Below are 17,334 nucleotides of genomic sequence, written 5' to 3' on the forward strand. Positions count from 1 at the left end.
TTGATACACACTCTTATGATTCTCATACCATTTCTCTGAGATGGTGTAACCTGACCTAAATAAGAAAACAAAAATACCAAAAAGTTTTTAGTTAGGAAAGAAAGGGAAAGGAAGGAAGGAAGGAAGGAAGAGGAAGGAAGGTTGGTTCAGAGACATCAGTTGACTATTTCAAAGGTACCCAGCCAAATAAGATGGGAGCCATTCCCATTGTGCTTTAAAACACAACCGCTGACTTCAAGTTCTATGCCTTTTCCATGGTCATGTGCCTTCCAGACACTTAGCCAATTTCCTGGAGGATGGTGTATGGGGGGACTAGCAAGGGAGACCTGTGTCCTTGGTGGCAGGGAGCATGCAAAACACTCAAGCTTCCTCCACTGCCTCCATTGCCTTCTCTGAAGGGCTCACATGGCTTAACATCTTAACATCATCTTGGAAACCAACTAATGATCATATTGACTTTAAAAACCATTGCAAAGAAATCTAAAAGCTGTGGGGGAGGGGAGGGATCAATGCAAAGGCTTTGCTGTGGGAGCAAGTGCTCAGAGGGAAATGTGGGCACCTCTGCTGCCCTCCCCAGCTCTGACTCTGTTCCCACCCACGGACTCTTGTCTGGGCAGATATTTTCACTCTCATTTCAGAAACACAGAAGCTGAGGACAGAGGGAGCAAATGATTCATATCCTTGAAGAATTCCCGGCAATTTGAAATCTAAAAAATTTTCTTTTTACGTAAAGGCAGTTTAGGGATACAGGCCAAATTCAGGTCTTTAGAACTGAAATGTTTGTCACTAAGAATTTTTCACCACTAATGGGGTTCTAGGTGATGCTAAGGTATTGCCTCTTGGTTAGCTTAGAGTTTCTAACCTTGAGACAGGTTCTGAAAAACCTGATCCTTCCAGCAAGGATACCGGTGACATCTCCAACGCAGGGAATGACCTGACCCAATCCCCAGGAGTATTACTTTGCTCGATGGATCAGAGCTTTAAAAATACTTTCAGTAATTTTTAAGCCAAGTGTTATGCATTCATCATAGAAAAAAAAAAAAAAACCACTTAAAATACAGGTAAGCAAAATGAAAAAATGCCTACAAGTTCACCACCCAGATTATTACTGTTAACATTTAAATAAATTCTATGCTGTATGTGTACATACAAATGTAAGCATGCATGTACACATTAATGTTTTTATTAAAATGTACTGTTTTGTGGCCATATATTCCATTAACATTGTAATTTTTCCATGTCGTTATATAATCTTCTACTTCACCATTTTCTTTTAAATTTTATTTTAGAGAGAGTGAATGGGGGAGAGGGGCAAAGAGAGAGAGAATGAGAATCTTAAGCAGGCTTCACGCTCAGGGAAGAGCCCACCGTGGGGCTTGATCCCACAACCCTGGGATCATGACCTGAGCCAAAATCAAGAGTCAGACAGACAAGGAGAGCCACCCAGGTGCCCCACCATTTTTTTTTTAATTAAGTTTCATTTGTTCTAGGGCAAACTCAAAAGGGTTTTTTCCTACTTCACCATTAAAAAAATTGTTTTAATGTTTATTTTTGAGAGAGAGAGAGAGAGAGAGAGAGATAGAGAGAGAGAACGAATGGGGGAGGGGCAGAGAGAGAGGGAAACACAGAATCCAACGCAGGGTCCAGGCTCTGAGCTGTCAGTATGGAGCCCAACGCAGGGCTCGAACCCACAAACTTCAAGATCATGACCTGAGCTGAAGTCGGACATTTAACTGATAAGCCACCCAGGCACCCCAGACCCCTCCTTCACCATCTTTAATGGCACTATGTTATTCCATTATATAGAAGACCATGATTTACCGAGTTTTTTTTTCCTAATAAAATTTATTGTCGAGTTAGCTAACATACATTATATACAATGTGCTCTTGGTTTGGGGGATAGATTGGGTTATTTTTAAATTGGGAAATATTTTACACTCATAAGAAAATACACAGACTAATTAACCATAGTTTGTTTAATCTCTACCACCTTGAGGATTTCCTTTCCAGGAAGCCTATTTTCAGCCTAATTTCAGTTACTAATATTTGAATTTCAGTCTGCAGTTTACAGTGCCCTTGCACATACATTATTTCATCTGATCCTTACCACTGGCCTCTAAGATTGGCATCGAGATTATTTTCCTCACTTTATAGATGAACTATGAAAAGCTCAGAGAGGCTAAATGATTTATCCAGTATCCTGAGTCTAGTTAACATCAAAGAGCTGGCTGGGCAACTCCTATGGAGGGGCAGACCTCTACCCCAGGCAGGAGAGGACGTTGGCCAGAAGGGCAGCCCTCATGCGCTCCTCTCTCCCCACCTCGCCTCAGCGTTTCTGATGTGTGCTGACATTATTTGTTTCCTGACTGTCCCCCTTATACACCCTGTGTGCTCTCTGAGGGCAGCCTTGTGTCTGGTTTCACTGTCTGCCCCCTCTGCCTCCCACAAGGCTTAGCACGCGGTAAATCCCGGCCCAGCGCATGAGCGAGTGAATGAAATGTGTCACAGAGATAAGCAAATTGTGGGGGCTGCATTTTGACACCTTTCTTTCTCGGCGTGTCTATTTTCAGTTCAGACGTTTAACAAGAACCCAGCTTGGTGTTTTTGTGTTTTTGTACTTCTGCAGGTTTAGGTCGTCACTGAAAAAGTCACACACTAAGTCGTGGAAGAGTGTGTTCAAAGCCAAGGGCAAGGAGAAACCTGTTTGTGTACTAGATTCTCTCCATCTTTTCCAGTGTCCCCCCCGCCCCGCCCCACCTCACCCCAGGCCCCACTGGGATGAACCAGGCTCTGCTTAAAGGTGCCTGCCAAGTTACTTTGATGATATCCCTCCTTTGGAACTACTTTATATTTTTTATATTGATGATCTATCCCATTTTGAACTGCTTGTAGAAACAATAGCTTAGCAGCTATAGCATAGTTTATGAGGGTGGTTTAAAGTGCTGTTATTATCGACTGTAAAAGCTATAGACAGAATTACAAGAAATTTTGGAACAAAAAAATCATTCAAATGCCATCACCTCACAAGGCGACAGTTTCCATTTTTGCATAATCCCCTCAAGGTCCTGTCCATGTGCGCACATTTATTTTCCTAGATGTTGTCACAGGGAGCGTGCGGCATTGTTTTCTGCTTTTTCCACTTATTAGCGGAAGAACCTTTTCCCCCCATTTTTCTACATAGACTTCATAATTATCTTTTAATGACTGCATAATCCTCTGTCGAGTTGATATACCAAAATGTACTTCCACAGCCCCCCAGTGTTGGCTGTTTCAGATGTTTCTGATTTCCCACTAATCTATAAATGCTGTAGTGAAGATTGTTATGTGAGTAGCTTTTGCATTTGTCAAGTGATTTCCTGTGAATATATTCCCCGGAGTAGGATTGCGGGGTCTGAGCAGGACCATGTTTGTGGCTCTTGTCATCGCGCTCCTGTACGGTCTCTTCTCCTTGACGTCCAGCCAGTGATGTGTTTACCAATTTCGGGGCAACTTCCTCAGTATAGGGTGGTTCCTAAGTTTTTTGTTTGCTAATTAAGTTGAAGGAAAATGGTATTGCAGGATGGCTTTATTTTGCATTTCTTTGATTATTAAAAGAAATTAGCATTTTCCCTGTGGTTACTCTTTGTATTTCTTGGATGTGAGTTGTCTGCTCACACTTACTGTTCTTTGCCTGTTTCAGTAAATTGGGGTTTTGATTTTTTTTTTTTTTAATCAAACCAAGTGAAATCTTTATACACAATAGCTATTAGGTTTTGTCATGTACGTTTCACATATATTCCAGCATTGTGTTTGCCTTTAAATTTTAGATATTTATTTCAGTACAAAACTTCTTAATTTTGTAATCAAATGTGTCCTTTTTGTTTGTTTTTTTTTGTTTTGTTTTTGGTTTTGTTTTCCTGTTGCTTCAAAGCTTAGAAAGCTATCTCCCCTCTGGAGAGCTGATAAATATTTAATGCTACCTTCTGTTACTTTAAATTCTCTAATTCATCTGGATTGTATTTGAGTATAAATTGAGTTGCGAATGACATTTTTTTCCCCAAATTGCTCATCAGTTATTCTAACCTCTTTCTATTCCTTTATTCTCTTTCTCAGGAATCATACACCAGATGAAAGGCGATTATGATACTGCACTGAAACTCCACAAGACCCACCTGTGCATCGCCCAGGAGCTGAGTGACTACGCTGCCCAGGGCCGTGCCTATGGGAACATGGGTAATGCCTACAGTGCTCTGGGCATGTACGACCAGGCTGTCAAGTACCACCGGCAGGAGCTGCAGATCTCCATGGAAGTGAATGACCGTGCCTCCCAGGCATCCACACACGGGAACCTGGCTGTGGCTTACCAGGCCCTGGGTGCCCATGACCGGGCCCTGCAACATTATCAGAACCACCTGAACATTGCTCGGGAGCTTCGTGACATCCAGAGCGAGGCCCGGGCCCTCAGCAACCTGGGCAACTTCCACTGCTCTCGGGGGGAGTATGTCCAGGCCGCCCCCTATTATGAACAGTACCTGCGTCTCACTCCTGACCTTCAAGACATGGAAGGAGAAGGGAAGGTCTGCCACAATCTCGGCTATGCCCATTACTGCCTTGGAAATTACCAGGAGGCGGTAAAGTACTATGAGCAGGATCTGGCGCTGGCCAAAGACCTTCACGACAAATTGAGCCAGGCGAAAGCTTACTGCAACTTGGGCCTAGCCTTCAAGGCTCTGCTGAACTTCAGCAAAGCTGAAGAGTGTCAAAAGTACCTACTGTCCCTCGCCCAGTCCCTGAATAATTCCCAGGCTAAATTTCGAGCCCTAGGGAACCTGGGTGATATATTCATCTGTAAAAAAGATATAAACGGTGCAATAAAATTCTATGAGCAGCAGCTGGGCTTAGCTCACCATGTAAAGGACAGAAGACTGGAAGCCAGTGCGTATGCAGCACTGGGCACGGCGTACCGCATGATCCAGAAATACGACAAGGCCTTGGGTTATCACACGCAGGAACTAGAGGTCTATCAGGAGCTGAGCGATTTGCCGGGGGAGTGCAGAGCTCACGGGCACCTGGCTGCTGTCTACATGGCCCTGGGGAAATACACAATGGCGTTCAAGTGTTACGAAGAGCAGCTGGATCTAGGGCAGAAGCTGAAGGACCCCAGTCTGGAAGCCCAGGTCTATGGCAACATGGGCATCACAAAGATGAACATGAATGTGATGGAAGAAGCCATCGGCTACTTCGAGCAGCAGCTGGCCATGCTGCAGCAGCTAAGTGGAAATGAGTCTGTGCTCGACAGGGGCCGGGCCTACGGCAACCTGGGAGATTGCTACGAGGCCCTGGGTGACTATGAGGAAGCTATCAAGTACTACGAGCAGTATCTGTCTGTTGCCCAGAGTCTTAATCGCATGCAAGACCAAGCCAAGGCTTACCGGGGGCTAGGAAATGGACACAGGTAAAAATGACAGGGGACGAATGTGGTCGATGACACGCACAAAGAGCATCTGTGGCAGTAATGGCAACTTAAGTCTGCATGACAGCTTGTTAACTACAAAGCATTTTCATACGTGTCTTATTTGGCTCCTCCGATAATTTTGTGAATGTAGCAGGGATGTCATTACCCTTATGGAGGAAGAAACTAAGGCCCAGAGAGGTTGGGTCAACGTCCAAGATTGCACAGCTTAGAAAGGACAACCCAGAGTCGAACCCAGGGCTGTCTGACCCAAAATGCAGTGCTTTTTTGACTGCATTCATAGTGAGCAGGATAAAAGGGATAATGGGAACAGGAAAGGTGAATGCATCCATTCAACTGACGTTTACCGAAGGCCTCTCACATTATACGAATTCGTGTTTATTAACATAACATCTATCCCCACCAATTACTAGGACTCCCACTTTATTGCTTTTAGGGAAAGTCATCTGAGGATGGCAGGAGTGAGTAAACATATGCTATCATCATCATGCCAGGCACCTTGCAGTGATATCTTGCTTAATATGTATGGCAGTCCTGTATTGCTCTACACTTACTATGATCTGCTTTGGGATGTGGGATTTACTATCATCCAGAAACGGAGGCTCGGGGAAAGGAATTCATGTGCCCCACACAACTGGCTTGGTCTGCCGCCAACATCCATGCTCTTCCCAGCCTTATCATGTCATCTCTTAGCAGCACAAAAAAGACACACTGTTGGCCAAGGTGATGCTTTCCTTCTGAATGTGGGGAACCCAAGAAGGTGTCTGTGTCTGCAGAATTTACGGCCCTTCCAGATCAGCAGGGGATTAGGGCTCCTGGAGTGGAGGAAGGGCAAGGGTCAAACTAAATCATCACCCACAGAGTGCTCTGAGGAGCTCAGGGTGAAAGATTTATAGCCATTGTAAAGTGATTTCAAAAACATAGTCTAAGCGGTAGTGGAAATTGGGAGGCCCAAAGAACCAAACAGTTCACTTGCTATCATTGTGCCTATTAATATATTTTATGTTTCCTCTGGGGTGTATATCCCATTGAATCTCAAGCTCTTGGGAAGGTCACTAAGAGATGACTTTTGAATTGCTTTCCAGATTATGAAATTCCCCTGTATCTCACTCTAAGGGCACATGATAGATTCTAGCTAGAAGAGGAGTTAAGAGCTTCTATAGTAAGTGACAGTGACAAATGCTTTTCATTTTCTCAGGGGCTTTAGCATGTCTGCACCTGCACAAAATAATATCATTGCTTTTCTGTCTACATCCCCACAGGGCAATGGGGAGCTTGCAGCAGGCCCTCGTGTGCTTTGAAAAGAGGCTCGTGGTCGCCCATGAGCTCGGGGAGGCCTTTAATAAAGCCCAGGCCTATGGAGAGCTAGGAAGTCTGCACAGCCAATTAGGGAATTACGAACAAGCCATTTCCTGTCTGGAACGCCAACTGAACATTGCTAGAGAGATGAAAGATCGAGCGCTGGAAAGTGACGCGGCCTGTGGCCTCGGTGGCGTTTACCAGCAGATGGGGGAGTATGATACAGCCCTGCAGTACCACCAGCTTGACCTGCAGATAGCAGAGGAAACCAATAACCCCACGTGCCAGGGGCGAGCCTACGGGAACCTGGGCCTGACATACGAATCCCTGGGCACCTTCGAGAGGGCTGTGGTCTATCAAGAACAGCACTTGAGCATCGCGGCACAGATGAACGACCTGGTGGCCAAGACGGTGTCATATAGCAGCCTTGGAAGGACCCATCATGCCTTGCAGAACTATTCCCAGGCAGTAATGTACTTACAGGAAGGTGAGTGAAAAGGTCTGCGGTGGCCTCTCGGTGTATTCTGAGATCGAGTTCAGAGTCTACTCGGAAGGAAGGGTACACAGTTTGAGTGACCGCCTCTGCTTGGAGTGAGGAGCTCAGAGGCCATATCATTAGTTCAACCCCAAACCGCGGTGCCCCCCCGGGTGTTCCTTAACAGCACAAAGGCGTTCCATTGCCCAGAACATGTGACCTGGGTTGTGTAACACTGGTAGCCAGCTGCCCAAGGAGCTGATGCCCTCTCTGCTCTTCAGAGCCCTTGCCCTTGAGAGCAAACAACACTTTCCCATACAAGAGGAATCGTGTAGGATTTAGTCATGTGAAATTTAAGGGCCTGAATCCTAGGAAAAGACCCATCTGTTGCAAGCCCTGTTGTCCTTCTAGAAAATATGTAAACTGTAACAAAACTGTATAGAAGTCAATTTTGATGTGGCAGCTGACATCTAATCCAGTCTGAGGGTCACTCCAGCAGTTGGCCAGGCTTCCTTCCCAGTGTATATTGTCCACAGTGCTTGAGCTGGTGCTGTGGCAGCCTTGTGCCTGGCACAAGTGACAGAAAGTGATTGCCCCTGCCACGGCCTTCTCTTCCTCCTTCCCTTCCCCCTCCACCACTCCCAACCCCCACCCCCGCCTCTGCTGCTGTCAGGTTCCACGCAGCTACTACTCGGGAAAGCACTTCCCCTCACACGGGCACATAACATCGTTCCATCCTGGGCGGGAAAAATGGCAGATACGATGTTCTTGGCTCACTAGTCAAAGGAAATAGTTGCCGACTTGAAGTAAAAACTCTCATTTATAGTTTCTAGGGCTCTTCGCATATATAGTCTCTTTAATCGGATTTAATTCTCACATTAACCTTGGGAGGTGTGTCTTTATTCGCATTCACAGCCAAATGACCTGAGGCTCAGAGAGTCCAGTGGCTTGGTCCTGACCATACGGTCAGTCTGGGGTGTAATGGGGCCCAGCCCAAGGTTTCTAAGCCCAGGAACTACACAAGACCCTGTGCGGTGTTGTTTCTAACCTTCCAAGCCTCCTTGGGGAGGCTGGAGTAGTCAAATATTCCCCCTTACTCCTGAGCCCCAGCTGGGAAGCCAGGAGCGAGGGAAGCAGGAAGCAAAGTGGAGAATGGGCCAGGAGCTGACGGTTTGCTGTCATCCTCTGCGCAGACCAGGGATTGCTCTGGCCTGCAGGCTGAGAGGTTACCGAGAGGCTGGGAGCCACTTCCCAGACCTTCTCTGGCTCCCACTCAATGGCAGCTCTGCCTCAATGCATTAAATATGAGAGTTGGCTTTTGGTTTCCCGAAACTTGACTGTGGTAAAATTCCAACAGACTGGGGGCGATTTGCAGTTGAATTTGGGAAAACTATTAAATTCAGACCCAGCGTATGACAACCTCTCAGCTGTGTTCTTTTGTACTTCCTGAAATATTGTTTCCATAAAGCAGCTGCTTTTGCCCAAGACCTTGTAACATAATTCTATATTTATGGAAAACTCTCAATTTCATTTTTATTGTTTCTTGTAATTTTAAGTCTTGCAGAGATCTAAATTCTTATTGTGGCATCTCCCTGGTGTCTGTTCCATGGATGTGCTCCACCAGAGAGCCTGGTGTGTCCCCTGAGCCAAGTTAGATGCCTCTTCTCATGAGCTGTTACAGGTGCGGGCACCTGGGAGGCCCTTTCTGAGAGCTCTGAGTCACGTCTGCAGCATCTTGCACTGGGGGAACGGTTCAGTCAGAGACCACCTTGGCACTGTCTCCCTCTCTGGCTTTCGGAGAGGGCTGTGAGTCAGCGTCACCTTGCCCAGTGCACCAGAACCTCCCAGGTGGGGCCTGCTCTGAGATTTCTGTATAAGTGCTCCAGGTGATTTGTATAGACATCCCCGGTTAAAGCCACTGGTCTTGTCCAGCTTTCTCTCTTTTTGCAAATGAAGAAAGAAGCCTAGAGCGATTCAGTGACCTGTGCAGAGTTACATGCAGCTAGTTCCTAGCAAACCAGACTTCAGGGATGCTGGACGGGTGGGTTAGATTCCTAAGAGGCAGAGGCAGATAGGAACAGGCAGGACAGGTACTATGTCTGCCTAGTAGTGGCTTTTAGTTCTTCATTGTTGAACCTGACTTTGGGCTGGAGTGTGTCCGACATGAAGAGATCCAGTGGGGAAAAAAGTCCTTGCTCACAGAGAACTTTCTAGGGAGGCTAGCTACCTCAATGAATTTTACTTCTGACTCATAGACCCAGATCTAGCAGGGACAGTCATATTGAAGAATGAATATGGTCAGCATGTTGAAGATTAAAACAACCAGTGTTCCCCTGGTTGTCACCAAGAACCATCTTCTTCCATCTGTGTTCCTATTCTAGGAAGTATTTTAAAATGTGAATAATTTCCAAGTATTATTTTTGTTACCCAGTGACATGATTTAAACGTAATGTGGTGCTTCTAAGTTTTCTGAGTTATGTGCATTTTGAAATGCATACATTTTATGAGCGGGAACCTGAATATCACTTCTATTATCATCTCAACTGACTCCATTCTTTTTCAAAAGTCAGAAATTGCATGGGCCCAGCATGCTCAGAGGCAGGCTCCCATGCACTCTAAATTAGATTCAAAAAAGGAAGTCCTTCCTTTGTGTGTATAGCTGTAGTGTGGGAGCCTTCATGGTGTCTTCTGCACAAGGGAACTCCTGCGTACAGAGGGCCAAATCATGAGGACAAAGCCATCCTGAGAACCACTTAGTGGCCAGTACAATAAATGGTTGCCCTCAGATTTGGCTCCCACAAAGCCCTGGAGGTGGCTGGTGTCCTGGAAGCCAGAAGCTTGCTGTAGGTAAGTGACCCAAACTGCAGGTGTCCCTCTGAAGGCCATTAGAATGAGGACAGTCTCATTTAAGGCTTTCAACTCATAATAGCACTTGTTCTACAACCCTGCTGGGGCACATCAAAGTCTCAGCCTTAAAGGAAAAACAGATTGGACATGAAATGCATCAGCGGCATCAGTAACAGAAGGCAGGGTCAGACTGTGTGAGCATTCTGCTTTGGGGAGAACATCAGATGTGTCTCCCATAAACACTGACTGGATGCTATGTACGTGAGATAGGAAGAAGTATTAGCTTGGCTTCTGCACTTGACTATGGAACTGTCAGGAAAAAGCCTTTGCCTGCCAAAGAATTAAGTTAGATAAATTTATAGGCCAGGAGTTTTCATTTGCAAAGCTGGGGATTTCACATCTGGGAGGGGGCCAGGTTAGGTTCATTCATTTCACTGTTTCTGCCTGCCCTGCAAACCTGTTTCCTGCTGAGACCCATCACCTCAGCTCTTGCCGGGGCATCTTGGAGTGTCCTGGAAAGGTCGCTACCAACACAGAATCTGAAGAGAATGCTTACTCTGCCTTGGCTGATTGTACTTTTGTCCTGCAATTTATTTAGCTGTGTTGTTAGCATTCTTTGTATCTACCTGAGGCAGAATGCCCTGCCAGGACTCCTGGGCAGGGTGGAATTGTCTTTTATGTGTCCTTAAAATTTCTCTGATTTCAGGTTTAAGGTTAGCTGAGCAACTGGGCCGAAGAGAAGATGAAGCCAAAATTCGCCACGGTCTTGGTCTGTCCCTTTGGGCTAGTGGGAATCTGGAGGAAGCCCAACACCAGGTGAGCGGAGGAACACCTGTCCCAGGTGGATTTTGTTTCCAGAAGCACGGAAGACCTTGGGATTACTGTCCTGGTAGTGATGACATTTGCTGGAAGGTGCTATAACCTCTACCCTTTGGGTCAATGTATAGGATCTCCGGCCCAGAAGTGTTGAACCACAGTGAAGATTCTTACTCACTTGTATGATAGATTTCTCAATGATTTCTTTGGAATTCCTATATTATGTGCTACTGTTCCTCATTAAACTGTAATATGAAATTACATGCATTTTATGACAGAAGTAATTCAGGAATTTGTGCCTTGGCATCCTAGAATGTTATGGTATTTTACTTTACTTTTTAAACTATTTTTTTAATTTTTTTATGTTTATTTATTTATGACAGAGAGAGACAGAGCATGAGCGGGGGAGGGGCAGAGAGAGAGGGAGACACAGAATCCGAAGCAGGCTCCAGGCTCCGAGCTATCAGCACAGATAGCTTGATGTGGGGCTTGAACTCACAGACCGTGAGATCATGACCTGAGCCGAAGTAGGACGCTCAACCGACTGAGCCACCCAGGCACCCCTTTACTTTTTAAACTATTAAAGGCAGTTTAAAGAATTAATTATTTCCTTGTTTTAGAAATTAAAACTTATACTGCTATAACGATTTTCAATTTTTCAAGTACAGTCACTCACTGAATTTATTCTTCACATAACCCTGTGAGGTAAAATGACGACCATCCCGTTTATAGAAAAGAATCTGAGGCTCCAGATCTTGCCCAAAGTCACATAATTAATTAGTGGTAGAGTTGGGGATACTAAGTCTAAGTCTCTTAGTCTTGGAATTCTTTCCATTAAAAAAAATTTTTTTAATGTTTATTTTTTAGAAGGGGGGGAACCACGAGTGAGGGAGGGGCAAAGAGAGTGGGGGAGACACAGAATCCAAAGCAGGCTCAAGGCTCTGAGCTCCCAGCACAGAGCCTGACGTAGGGCTCGAACTCTAGCCGCGAGATCATGACCTGAGCCAAATTCTTTCCATTTTTTAAATTTGCATGAACTTAAAATTCTATGCTGTTTCCAGCATATAAATATTAGAGAAAAGTCTTGGGGCACCTGGGTGGCTCAGTCAGTTGAGTGTCCGACTTTGGCTCAGGTCATGATCTCGCAGTTAATGAGTTCCAGTCCTGCATCAGGCTCTGTGCTGACATCTCAGAGCCTGGAGCCTGCTTTGGATTCTGTGTCTCCCTCTCTCTCTGCTCCTCCCCTGCTTGCTCTCTCTCTCTCTCTCTCTCTCTCTAAAAGAAATAAACATTAAAAAGAGAGAAAAGTCTTGTAGTCTCATTGGTGGAGAAACCACTTAAAGCAGCAGGACAGTGTCTTTTTTTTTTTTTTAAGTTTTTTATTTACTGAGAGAGACAGAGTGAACGAGCACGTGCATGCAGAGGGGCAGAGAGAAAGAGGGAGACACAGAATCCCAGGCAGGCTCCATGCCGACAGTACAGAGCCTGATGTGGGGCTTGCTTTCATGAACCATGAGATTGTGACCTGAGCAGAAATCAAGAGCCAGCTGCTTAACCGACTGAACCTCCCAGGCGTCCCAGCAGGATTGGTGTCTTTTTAGGAACGTCAAGCATCTGGTCCTGCGGGTGTCCCTGTGATCGGGTGTGGCTCCGGAGGAAGCCAGGGAAGACCTGACCCTGGTCACTGTTGTGGAGGGTGGTGTTTGATTTGGCTGAACTGCCAGCAAAAAGCTGCCCTCCTCCTGAAAGTGTGGCTGCCTTAGCTCATTTCCCCCAGCCTCGGCCATTTCCAGCCTGCCTGCTCCCCACTTGTTCTCATTCCAGTCCTTGGGCTCCCTGAGGCCTTGGTGGTAAATTACAGCCGCTTGATGACAAGGGGAGAGGCCTTTTGTTTGTTTTAATCCAAATCAGCACTTGACTAGATTCATAGCTGGGTTTTTTCCTCCCCCCAACTTTCACACTGTAAGTCCATAACCTTTGTTTTTTAGATCCCCTATTCTAATTGAGCACATAAACTATAATTTACGTGGTGTGATCTGATTGATGCCTTTTCAGGTTCACGAGGACCTAACTGGAAATAAAGATTCATCCTTTGAAACCTTCTAAAAAATCGTTTTTACGTTGTGCACCAAGTCGTGTGCAGAAGTTGTCTCTGGTCAGTGGACAGCTGGACGGTGGTTTCCAGGGAGTGAATAACGTTCTCTGTGTCCTGCTTGCAGCTCTACAGGGCATCGGCCTTGTTTGAAACAATCCGACATGAGGCGCAGCTGAGCACGGACTACAAACTGTCCCTCTTTGACCTGCAGACTTCCTCCTACCAGGCCTTGCAGCGGGTGCTTGTCAGCCTTGGTGAGAGCGGCTGGGGTTCCCGCTTCGTGCATGTGCACCTGTGTGTCTGAGTCGTTCGGCGATGGCTGTGACCAAATACGATCTGTTGTTACGACAGTGAAGCCACAACTGCAACCCAGTCATTGAACCTTTGTTGGTTTCATTCAACAAATATCTGTTGGGCGCCTACTATGTGTGGGCTGTATGCCAGCCCTGGGGGCCTGGTTCCTGACTGAAGAAGCAGTTAGCCCGTTGAAAGGCAGAAGTCAGTGAGTCCGTATGGTGTGACTAGAGCGAGGGTAAAAGAAACTCGGGTGCTGTGAGAACAAAGCGTTTTGGCGGACAGACCCAGGAGCTAGAGAAAGTGTCCTGGGGATAGAGATGCTTGAGCCAGGCGTTACCCCCTCAGGTTCCCTCTCACTGTTAATAGCTGGGGGGAGTACCCGAGGAGATGCCTGGCCTCTTCCCTGTCTCCTCTGCCACACAGCTTTTACTTTGCTGTCAAGTGAATGTCTTTACCGTCTCGGTCTGCCCTCCGGGCTGGGGCGTGGTCAGGGGTAATTCTCCCGGGCCTGGGCGCTGCATCGCACTGGGGCAGCATGTATCTCCCTCACCGGCGCCTGAACAGTCGCCTCTTCCCGCTCCCCTGCCCTCTGCCTCTTCTCAGGCCTGTCCGGCTCTGCAGACCGTCTCCCCAAACCCAGAACTCGGGTGGAGGAGGTATTCGGCAGAACTGACAAGGTCTTGGAGGTTGGATGTCGAGGCCTCGTCAGTAACCTGGCCTCTGCTGCGTGTCTGTGAATGCTCAGAACTTCCCCTTGAAAAACTTATCTATTAAATGTGCTCATTGCCTGGGATTACAATTTATTATCTATTATAATCACAGTGTTAAGTCTGCCTAACACTTTGGGGCCGATTTTCCAATGTGCACAGAAATCATCCCTGCTGTTCCAGTTAATAACTTAATAGGGTAAAAGAACACATTTGCATACACACATATAAATCCCCCCTTTCTACTGATGCTGGAACTGCAGGAAGCTAGGCATCCTTGACGTGTCTGGGAGTGGCAGCATCTGGTCTCCTGCCTCTGCCTGCTCTCGCTTTGGACCCTCATTCCAACAAATCTTCTATATCTCTGTTTATGATGCAAGCAAAGCTTCTGCATTATTTTCCTTCTAAACACTCTAAACAGTCCTTGCTTGAAAGCATGTTGCTTTCTATTTTTTTTGTGCCCTCATGTTTGTGCATTAACTTCTAAAGTAGATAACAGACTAGTGTCTTAGGGAAAGCGAGCTCAGAAATTGGACTGAAAGACTAAGAAGAAGCTCTGAAAGAGAGAAGCAGTTTCAAAGAACTAAAGGCTTCAGAGGTTTAAACCCTTTCCCCCTGGGGACAACAAAAGCAGAGAAGAAGCAGCAAGTGTGTGGGAGCCTGGAATGGAATGAAGGATCAGCTCTCACCATAATAATATCACCTTTCTCTATGTGGTACTTTGAATAAGCTATCCAGGCATCCTCACACACAGCACCGCAGTTAATCTTTACAGTAGCCCTTCGAAATAGGCAGGGTGACTGTTAGGACCCTCCTTTTGAGACCAGGTCAATGAACGGGGAAAGGACACACTGAGCAGAGGGCCTGGCTTGTGTAAAGGCAGAGAGGTATAACTTGGGAGTGGGGGGCTGGTGTGCAAGTGGGGCTGGACAATGCGATGCATAGAGGGGCCACAGCTAAGGGAGATAGAAAGATGGTCAGGACTTTGCACATCTTGGAGGGTTTGTCTGCCAAGGCCAAATCAGAATCGAAGTTGAGCAGCAAAGTGAGAGGGGTAACCTAGTGCAAAGCATTAGGTCCAAATAGCTAAAGTGAAGGGGGTCAGATGCCAGGAGGCCAGGGAGCAGCTCAGGCTGTGGGTTGGAGAACGAGCGGGGCTGAGGACCATCCTCTGAACAAAGTTGACTCTCTTGGGGTGTGGCTGCGGATGGGGGGAAAGTGGCTTAGGGTGGTGTGGAATCTGAAACTGTGGGGTTTTATTTTTTTCTTCTTAATGTTTATTTATTTTTGAGAGAGAGAGAGCACGCATAAGCAGGGGAGAGGCAGAGAAAGAGGGGGACAGGGGATATGAAATGGGCTTGGGGTGTCAGTAGAGAGCCCGATGCAGGGCTTGAACTCATGAACCAGGAGATCATGACCTGAGCCGAAGTCAGACGCTCAACAGACTGAGCCACCCAGGTGCCCCTGAAACTGGGGTTTTAGAAGAGTAGGCACTGTACTTAGCATCTGAGGCAGGGGGTTGGGTTTGAAACTGAGACTGGGCCCCACATAGGGATGCAGAGACAGTAAGGTTTCTGCCCAGGGCCTCTGTGGCCGATGGCCCTCGGTGGACAAACACACTCCCCAGGGATTCCTCACCTTATGACTTTTGTGTCCTAGGCCATCATGATGAAGCCCTGGCTGTGGCAGAAAGAGGACGGACGAGGGCATTTGCCGATCTTCTGGTAGAACGACAGACAGGACAGCAGGACTCCGACCCATACTCCCCAGTCACCATTGATCAGATCTTAGAGATGGTTAATGGCCAGAGGGCACTAGTGCTTTACTATTCCCTAGCCGCTGGCTACCTGTATAGCTGGCTGCTTGCTCCTGGGGCAGGTAAGATCTCTTTCTGTGGGAACCGGCAATTAAGACGCTAGACTGCGAAAGTCTAAGGAATAGAGGTGGAAGAGGTGCATTACCATAGATCAGACTAAGGAGCTGACGTCGGCTTTCAGCAAAACCTCAGCCACGGCGGATATTCCATGGCGGGGTGGTCAATTAATAAGACAGCCCAGCTTTCCCATTCCCCCAAGAAATCGCTGCTCCTCGCTGGTGAATGTGGAAGCATTTATCAAGGAACACGAAGAGCAGGAGGAGTAATTTCACCAGCAGCCCTATTTTTAGGCAGCTGTTGTTCATTAGCTAATAAAGCGCTGACTGTAAGTCCTAACGAGTTCTTTCTAGATATGATTTAATAATTGTGACCCTTTGTCATGGTAAACAGACTAAAATGAGAATGGCAACTCTTGTCACAGTATATAAATGAAGTCTTATGCTTGGAATTTCTGAGTTTAGCAGAACCCATTTTAACCAGTTCTGTTGTAAATCTATTTTAGAAGTAAAAACCCCCTTTGATTAAATCGGCATTAAATGTTCAGGCTGAAACAGTTTCACTAAATACAGAACCACTAATTAGCTGTTAGGGCCATATTTTTTGCATAATAAAATGCTGATGGCTTTACCACGTTGGAGACACCAGATCCAATTAGAGTTTATTGACTGGGGAAGTGGATCTTATAATTGGGAACCTTGAAGAATGGGCTTCTTGACTATCTGTAAGCCAGTTTCAAAAAGTTCAACTGCCAGAGAGAATTGACAAGATTTTCTTGATTGTGTTTCTATCCCTTTGATTAAAAAAAAAAAAAAAAAAACAGATACGATGGCTAAATGACAACTCTCAGATGCCTCTTGGCTTCTGAGCACTCCTGCCCATACATTCTGTGCCTCAGCCTTATTTTTTATAATCTTTTCCCCTTAATCCCATGTTTTTTTATGGGCTTTCCATAAAGAACATTGTGACCTTTCTATGCTGAAGGTTTTAGTTGTGATGTTCATGGTGACTTGGTGAGTGTCAGCTACAATGGAATGGATCCCTGTGTATCCCAGCCCCCCCAGAAGGACACCGATACCTCGGAAGACACGGCTGGTGATGGAGGCATCAAGCTCTTTCTCTCTGTCATTGTTATGTTTTGGGGACATGATTTGACAGGTGGTATATCCAAATCTCTGTAATAATGAGCCATGTATAATGAGGCTTCTATTGTTTCTCTTTCCCTTCCTCTTTGCTCTTAATGAGACTCTGAAGCTTTCACTGGGGCTCTAATCCAATCAGAGAGGACCAGCATTTTCCGGGGCTGACACACCTCATTACCATTTGAGAATATGTCCTGTGTTTATTGCCAGAAAACCACTATGGATTGCTTCAGTTTCATGCAGCCATAATTTTTTGCTCCTTTAATCCATTAATGATGGTTGACCAGTTAGTCTTATTTAAAAATGGCTGAAAACATTTTTTATCTGGCCT

The 17,334-nt window shown here is 46.2% G+C and overlaps 1 protein-coding gene across 4 annotated transcripts in view; it reads left to right on the plus strand.

Annotated features, from left to right (window-relative positions):
- Window positions 1–17,334, plus strand: part of TTC28 (tetratricopeptide repeat domain 28) — a 640,216-nt gene that overhangs the window by 517,878 nt on the left and 105,004 nt on the right. For all 4 annotated transcript variants that reach the window (XM_086682176.1, XM_086682177.1, XM_086682178.1 and 1 more), the window contains 5 exons: window positions 4,093–5,434; window positions 6,715–7,238; window positions 10,780–10,889; window positions 13,109–13,238; window positions 15,648–15,866. In XM_086682176.1, coding sequence (XP_086538302.1) covers window positions 4,093–5,434; window positions 6,715–7,238; window positions 10,780–10,889; window positions 13,109–13,238; window positions 15,648–15,866 — 2,325 coding nt within the window. The remainder of the gene's footprint in view (window positions 1–4,092; window positions 5,435–6,714; window positions 7,239–10,779; window positions 10,890–13,108; window positions 13,239–15,647; window positions 15,867–17,334) is intronic.

The sequence above is a fragment of the Puma concolor genome, chromosome D3 (assembly GCF_028749965.1).
Source record: "Puma concolor isolate L17-30 chromosome D3, mPumCon1.1.hap2, whole genome shotgun sequence".
NCBI lineage: Eukaryota > Metazoa > Chordata > Mammalia > Carnivora > Felidae > Puma > Puma concolor.